This window comes from Pungitius pungitius, chromosome 9 (assembly GCF_949316345.1).
Source record: "Pungitius pungitius chromosome 9, fPunPun2.1, whole genome shotgun sequence".
Classification (NCBI taxonomy): domain Eukaryota; kingdom Metazoa; phylum Chordata; class Actinopteri; order Perciformes; family Gasterosteidae; genus Pungitius; species Pungitius pungitius.
The window spans coordinates 1,091,666-1,099,614 of NC_084908.1; the positions used below are offsets into that span (position 1 = coordinate 1,091,666).

General features: G+C 40.8%; 2 protein-coding genes across 2 annotated transcripts; both read right to left on the minus strand.

Moving 5' to 3' along the window:
• Positions 1 to 426: 426 nt before the first annotated feature.
• Positions 427 to 3,871, minus strand: atp5pd (ATP synthase peripheral stalk subunit d). Its single transcript, XM_037471021.2, has 6 exons — positions 3,778 to 3,871; positions 1,979 to 2,109; positions 1,395 to 1,491; positions 1,084 to 1,155; positions 695 to 757; positions 427 to 611 (listed from the first exon to the last, which is right to left on the minus strand). The coding sequence occupies exons 2-6, from the start codon at positions 2,098 to 2,100 to the stop codon at positions 480 to 482; spliced, it is 486 nt and encodes a 161-aa protein (XP_037326918.2). The 5' UTR covers positions 2,101 to 2,109; positions 3,778 to 3,871; the 3' UTR covers positions 427 to 479.
• A 1,098-nt stretch (positions 3,872 to 4,969) lies between these two features.
• LOC119217362 (homeobox protein MSH-C-like) lies at positions 4,970 to 7,381 on the minus strand. The gene is made up of 2 exons (XM_037470875.2): positions 6,739 to 7,381; positions 4,970 to 6,227 (listed from the first exon to the last, which is right to left on the minus strand). The coding sequence occupies exons 1-2, from the start codon at positions 7,148 to 7,150 to the stop codon at positions 5,815 to 5,817; spliced, it is 825 nt and encodes a 274-aa protein (XP_037326772.1). The 5' UTR covers positions 7,151 to 7,381; the 3' UTR covers positions 4,970 to 5,814.
• Between the last annotated feature and the right edge of the window lie 568 nt (positions 7,382 to 7,949).

Sequence of the window (7,949 nt, forward strand, 5' to 3'; positions counted from 1 at the left end):
CTACCAATGTTTATGTAACTAAGCAGTGGAAACCCAATGGTTATTTAGGAACACAACCAGTCGATCAAGGATTGGATGGTTTCAGGATTAACGTTTTACAGGGTTTCAACCGAACTTCCACCCAATTAAGTATTCGACACATCACTTACACCGGTTTTCTACTGCCAGTTGAATCCAGATACGTCTCTCAGATGAAGGTTGTTCTCCTGACAGTGGGATTTTGTCACGGGTATTAGAGTCCACAACATCATAGTGAATGCCAAAGTGCATAACGTTAGTTCTCAACCGACGAGGCTCCCCTTTCAGAGTAAAAGTATTGAAAGATCGCCCCCTAGTGGGCTTTACCTACAATAACATGATCCAACTTGGATATTACCAAAAAGAAACACTGATCATCACATATCAAAAAATAAAACCATCACAATATTTCTCTATACAATACATAAACTTTATTATGAGGCGAGTTTCAGGTAAAAGGATTACAATTCCGCAATGGGCTTGTGGGGCCAGTAGGGGTGTTTGACCTTGTCCAACTTCGTCTCAGGGAAGACGTCATTGAGATCATCGATGGTCATCTGGTCGAAGGGGACCATGCTGTTCAGTTTATTCATCTGAGGGACAACAAAAGAGGTTATATATATACAGCTTTCCCAAAGACATCCAAGACATCTTTTATTAGAACCTCTAGTCTCACCTTTTCTTCAAACTCAGCAATGCGATTCTTAGAAGCTGCAATGTAGGCTGATGCACTTTTGTTCTGTTGGAGAAAAGTGAAACTATTACATCTAACAATCCAAAAAATTGCCAAAAGTATAGAAAGTTAGTATTTTCTAATAATTGAAAAATTCCCATTGTGGCTTGTGTGCTTTATTTAAAAACCTGTTTTATTGTTGAATGAATTACACGATTAACTAAATTCTGTTGATTTTTTTAATCATAAAATTACTTTAGTAGTTATAAATAGATACGACTGCAAACGTTGGTTTGACTGCATTGTTTTCAAGTGCGAAGTAAAACACATGGTACAGCAGTAGAGTAAAGCTGAAATTCAGGAAACAGATTTGTTTTGACGTCATCACTTACAGCTTCAGCCTCCTGTGCGTTGATGGCGCTTGTCTGCGTGTCAACAGGCTCAGGGACCTGCAGGGCTTTGAACTGTGAGGGAGGAACATTCATCTTTTACCACTGCAACAAACAAGCTATGGAAGGAAATTCTGACTGCGCTGCCACCACCAGCTAAACTGATTATTTTTGCAGAGGAACTAAAGGAGATTCAAACTGTAGTTTGAATGTTATAATTATTAACTTGCACCGTCACCATTAAAGCTGTTTGAAATTAAAAACATAAAGCAATAACCTAATATTTGGAATTATATCAGTCAAGTAAAATTTACCTTCTTCTCAAACTCGTCAACCATTCCGACTTTGGCCACTTTGCTCCTGTAGAAGCTCCAGTCGATGGCTACTGGAGCCTCTGGCAGTGAGGTTAGTCTGGTTTGAACAGAGAAGACGGAGTTCAACAGGCAACTAATAAAAGGACATTACAGAATAAAAAAAATCAAAGAATACAAGAATGAGAAAATCTTTTAGCCAACAGCAATATGTGGTGAGCAAATACTGTAGTATTAGAACATTTTTTTCAGGAGACCAATTAATAGCCCAATGCAATTTACTCATGAGGAAGAATAAAAGACATGTTCGACCTTTGCATTATTGTCTGCACCTTATGGCATATACAGTCTTCTGTGGGCTAAACACTTGATCAGCTTGACCAAACTACTTGCAACAGGTTTATAAGCAAAGAGCCAAGAACTAAAACTACTAAATGTAGCTGCAATCTGTTAACACTAATTATATATATATATTATATATATATATATTATATATATATATATATATATATATAATATAATATATATAATATATATATATATATATATTCACACATTCTAAAGTTTGTTGCTGGTGTGAAACTAACTTTGCAGAGATGGCATCACTGCGGGTCTTCAGCGCGTTGAACATGCTCCTCTGGTTTAGTGGGACACGCTCAGCAAACGCCAGCCAGTCGATGGATTTCAGGGCTACACGTCGGCCTGCCATCTTGGTTGTCTGACAGGTAGAAGGAAGAAGCTTTTTTTAGTAAAAAAATCCAGGCCACATTTAGATGGAAAACAGAAGTGGGTTTACAATACAGTACAATATTGTCCAAACACACACAGCTGATGGAGGTAACATTTTAGTAGAACTTATAAATGTTTAGTGTGTGTTGCATTGATTTTACAGTTTAACAAAAAACAATATTGTTTAACCCAATTTTTATTACAGGTTAAACTATTTGGAAAACAACACAGCATAAATGCTATTGAGATTGAGTGAAAACATTTTCCAAAATGACTATAACGTAAAATTAACTATTTAACAAAAGCTAAGCATTTAACATAACGTAAAAGGGATTTTATTAAGTGACTCCCAGTTGAGCTGGGACTGCTGCAGGTGGGGCTACTGAGAGACTGAAGCCTTTTGAAGCATATATCTTGGTCCTTTATTATTCTGCTCTCAACTGAAAATGAATTCTAAAGAAAGATTTTCTGTCAATGAGGTTTTGTCACAGCTCTTTGATCATGTGACGTAGAGGAGAATGTGTCTGAGACAAAAGATGATGTTGAGAAGGACCCTGATTATGAGGCATCCTCCTCTGATGAGAATAAGACCCTCATTGTTGACCCTGTTGTCTCTCAACCACCAGAAAACACTCTGCCCTCCAAAAATGTAAAGTTATTATGGTCGGTCTCCCCAGATGAACAAACAGGTTGACTTAGTGCTTCTAATGTCATCAGAATGCTTCCAGGTTCTGACAGATACGCTGTCAGCCAAGTCCATGACAATCAGCATTTGAGCTCTTCATAGCACCATCAATGGAAAAGGATCGACTTGAGATGACAAATTTAGAGGGAGGGGAGTGTACGGGGAGAGTTGGAAAGACTTGGATGTGACCGACCTGCAGGCCTACAATGGGTTGCTCTTTTTGACAGGAATGTACAAATCAAAAGGCGAAGCAACAACAAGCCTTTAGGCTGCCGACACTGGAAATATATCATATATTATACTATATATAATATTATAATATATTATGAAAATGATCTTTCAAATGAAATGTCAATAAGTGACATTTTGTTCTGATCTGTATGATCATTTTCTGGGTGTTTAAATCGCTGGGGTCAAATTGACCCCAATGGTAAAAGGTGTTCGTAAATTTGAAGGTAACCGGAGGGTAGGAGATATTTGTATTACGATGAAACACTTTGTGGCATTAGCGCGGGTTCCGTTCATAGACATACATGTCTATGGTTACGTCAATGTTAGAGATCAGACATGATTGTCTTCAGTAAACAGCAGGCCCGAGTAGCTAACCTTAATAAAAACCGAACGACAGCTGGTGCTAGATGATTATGCATATAAGTAACTAATAGAAAAGAAAAGATTGTGGAACACACGCTTTTGACAAGACCCAACCAATGACACCGGGCCCTTGACATTATGTTCAATTTAAGACCGCTGCAAGGCTAGCTAGCGGTAGCTAGCGCCATTAGCTGCATTAGCTAGCTAGACAAGGTCAGTGAAGTCTCTCAGTTACTCCAGGTTTTTCACAAAAAAACGCCAGGTAAACTGTTCAATCTCAGTCAGAATGATACATGAATGAGTTGCACATACAGCTATTCAATTTCTTTTCATTTGACGTTCTGTCATTCAGCAAAGTCGCGCCGGTCACGTACTCACCTCGCTGTACAAAGTGTAATCTGCGACGGGTGGACCAGCGGAAGTGCGTCTTCTTCTTCTTCGTCTTCAGCAGCAACACCGAGCCCGCTTCCGCCCTCCACCGGCCAGACAGAGTAAGGACAGCCATAAAAAGGCTTTATATGTAGTATATCTATGCAAACAGCAATCAATGCAGCAACGGTCAGCAAAAGTTCCAAACGAATGATCTTCACCTAGTAGGTGCTTTAATAGGGACAGCATTACAATATATGTGCACGATGAACTGTAGGTCAAGTTGTTGTGATTGTAGTTAGGTGAAATGAAAAACGAAACAGTCATGCTCTTTACAATATAACCCGAGTTAAATATGTTTTCACAAAGAGATGATAACTAAAAGGGTGACCATGTAATTGGCTCCATTAAGTGAATCAAACAGCAGGATAGAAACGTTTGATTCAGCGGCGCCGTTTAAAAAGATATATACGAACACCCAAACACATATTTTCCCCTCAATTAAGTCGAAGATTTTATTTTTTTTGTGCAACATTATCGGAAATGATGAAGAGCCGAGGTAACAATATATCTTACAAGTAGGGGAATATTGAATATTGGCCCATTTAGGAGTTTATAAACATTACTTTTTAATCTGTCTTAATGAAAACAATTTTCTACGGGATATGCCTATTGAGTATATTTTGGGGATTTGGGGGAAATGACAATGTAATTTCCTGGTCTATTATTGAATTGTAATTTCGTATCAAAACTCTTCCTTGAAAAGTGCCAAAGACAAGTTGTGTATATTATACATTTTGCAAATATTACTTTTTGCATGACAGGGGTTTACGTTATGTTTTTGATGTCCCTGACAATATATTTCCAAGGTTTGCAATGAATATAATATATCCAATTTATCATGCAATCTTGAACAAAATTTATAAACATCGAATGATAATATTTGTTCTTTCTTTGTTCTTGTGAAATTAGATTGATTAATGGATAGGTGGTTTTCAACACTTATTTAGGTTTGGCACGCTCGCATTGCTTTCATTCGAAATTGCATTAAAATATGAACTCATCTATTTCTAAATGCTTCGATTTGGTCATATTTGTTGGAGAATCTCCCCTGAATTCATCTGACTTGACGATAGGATCTAAATGAAATAATGAAACAGTGAAAAAAGTTGTGCAACGAGTCAGCCACTTTGAGGTCTTGTATAATGTTTATTTACTAAAATCAGTTTTTACAAGTAACTGAACATTTGAATAGAGTGATGTATGTACACAGTACAGATACAAAGATATTCAATAAATACCACATTTCCTGCTTCTCTTCAAGCGAGGCGGCTTATAAACACTAGACATTTTTATTTACATTTACAGCAATTTTCCTCAAAGAAAAAGCGATTTTCCCTCCGATAAAGGCCACGTAGTGAGAGTAAAAAAATATCTAATAAACGTGTTTTTCTAAAATATATTTTTCGCTCCGTACAAAACCTTTGAATTCGCGATGCTGTAGGAAAAACTAACATTCAAACAGCAACTCTGGCAAACTGCAGTTTTACCAGAAACAGTCTGAATGACGACAAATACTTCAAGTGATACACTGGTCCCAAGGCACTGACATCATTTAAGTACTTTTCTGTTGCTTTCAAAACTCCGCTTCGGACCACGGCCTTCACACATTGAAAGTCCACTTGCACAAACTGCGCGGGACGCTGGAAGCGCTGGAGTAAGATATTTAAGACAATGTGTTGTTTCAAAACCGGACATTTCAATTTGTATTGTCTCTCCCCTCAGTAATTTAGGCCTGTGGATCCACAAGCCACAGAACGGTCATCGAATGAGAAGACTAAGCGAACTCGTCCCTGTCCGTTAATACACATCATTACATGTCAAAATGTGTACCAAAATGTATTATAATTCTCAGAAAAAAAATAGTACAATAATTGACTGTGTCTGAGGTGAAGAAAACGGACCATCCCGCTTATAATTGTTTTGTGACCATGGAAGAAGACGTTATTTTCCTTTTGTAACCGTCCACATGAACACAGAGCAGTACTAAGACAAATAATACATCCCATAAGTGACGGGTCCGCCAAACAGTCCCGGCACCGGCAGGCTGGGCCTCGGGAAGGCGTTAGACGGGCCCCATGTTGGAGAGCCCATGTGCGCTCCCAGGGGGAGCGGCAGCGCGAAGGCGGGCAGCATGGGTTTGGAGGCCAGTTTGTACTTCTCCAGCTCGGCCTCCTGCAGTCTCTTGGCCTTGGCCCTCCTGTTCTGAAACCAGATTTTGACCTGGGTCTCCGTCAGGTTGAGCGAGTTGGAGAACTCGGCTCTCTCGGCGATGGAGAGGTACTGCTTCTGGCGAAACTTGCGCTCCAGCGCCAGCAGCTGCGAGGTAGTGAAGGGCGTGCGAGGCTTCCTGTTGTTTTTGTGCTTCCGTAGAGTGCACTGATTTGGACTTGAGCTCCCTGTCGGAGAACACGTATTGAAGGGAAGGTTAAATTAAGCATGGATTGCCAGGTGAGCATGTCAAAATTAAATGCAAACGCAAGCTGCAAACTAATAGACATCAACTATTTGGTTTTATGTTGAAAAATGTCTGAAACTGATCCCCCCCCCCCCCCCCGGTTGTGCAAACGCTACATTTATAACTTAAACCCGCTGTATCCCTTTACTATCTGCTTGTATATGTTAATATAAGTAAATATAACATATAATGAGAATTAAATAAGAACGATGTGATAAGAACCACCGCAGTGCTTCTCATAATAAGCTCTAATGTATCTGCAGTTACGAAATGTCAAACAAGAAGGGAATGTTTGCAGAGCTGCAGCGGCAACATCAATATGAGTGTGAAACAAACAGAGTTGTATAATGTGTTGTATTTGTATCTGTATCTGACTATTAAACTACTAGTAGAATATGAGTACATCTGAAAAAGTTTGCAAAATTCTGAGAACAGCAGAGGGTTGAACTTACGAGGCGGAGTAGAAAAGGAGGACGTCTTGTACCAAGTGCTCTGATCTTTCTCACTAAACTGCGGGCTGTCCTCGCTGGGACTACAGGAAACACCCCGCGAGCTCTCCGCGGCAACCGTGCTCTCCGCGTAAAGAGTCCTTGGGGAGAACTGCGCGCCTTGCGCCAGCGCGGGCTTCGGCGTGGCCACGGCCAGGTCTGCGGGGGGATAAGGAGTCCGACAGGTGGTCTTCTTGGAAATCAACGACTCGACGCTGAACGGGAGGCTGCTCCGCTGGAGTTTGTATCCTTTGTCAGTGGTCATGTCTTTGGGCTGCAGATCCTCGCCTTCCGTATCCGTCTCCTCTTTCTGATGAAGCTGTTTGGACGGCGACCCCTGCACAGGATTCATCGTGTCACGAGGAGATGGGGCCATGCACCTCCGTGTGGCCCGTTAGGAGGAATGGAATCGCCGAGGTGTACACTATCCAATGTGCGTCTCCGCGCTGTCAGCGGTGCCCAGTAGCCCCTTTACGCACTGCACGGGGTCTTCTATAAAAGGACAAGGGCTGTGCCCCGTCCCCGGTCCAACCAATCAGTTCGTCGCGTCGGCCCCGTGACGTGTGTGGGTGTGGTTGTGATTGGTCCGCTGCCCTCCGAGGGGAGATCAAGAGGCCTTTGAAAGGAAGGAGAAGTTAATCATACAGACCCCATAGGGTGCGGGGCCATTGATGGCCCTCACAAAGTAGCTTAGACCAATTTTAGCGCAATTAACCAGTGGGGAGGATCTCTCTTGACCATTTAAATCCATTAGCCAGGCTCTCCATCGGCACTATCCGCTGAATTATTCTCTTACTGTAAAGCTGAGCAGGAACTAAAGAGTCACATGTCAATATCAAAGTAAATGCTTTTATCAAAGGAGAAGAAAAAATAATTAAAGGGAAGAGTCAAATACCTTCAATCAACTGATTCAAATAAAATAAGCAAACATAAATACATTTGACGATATTTCTAATCAAATGACTGTGAGAGGAAAAACGGAACAAACGTTTCAGCTGAGAATCAAATGAGAAAAAGGTGCGCGACCAGGATAGAAGTCGATCAGGAATGACTCGGTCACACAGCATTACAGCAATTTAAGGCCTGTCACGAGCCCTTCTCGCTTCACAATGGCCTCAGTTGAGAAGCAACAGGCGTTTTCTTTCTCCAGGTCATACTATTTAATAAGCCAGACA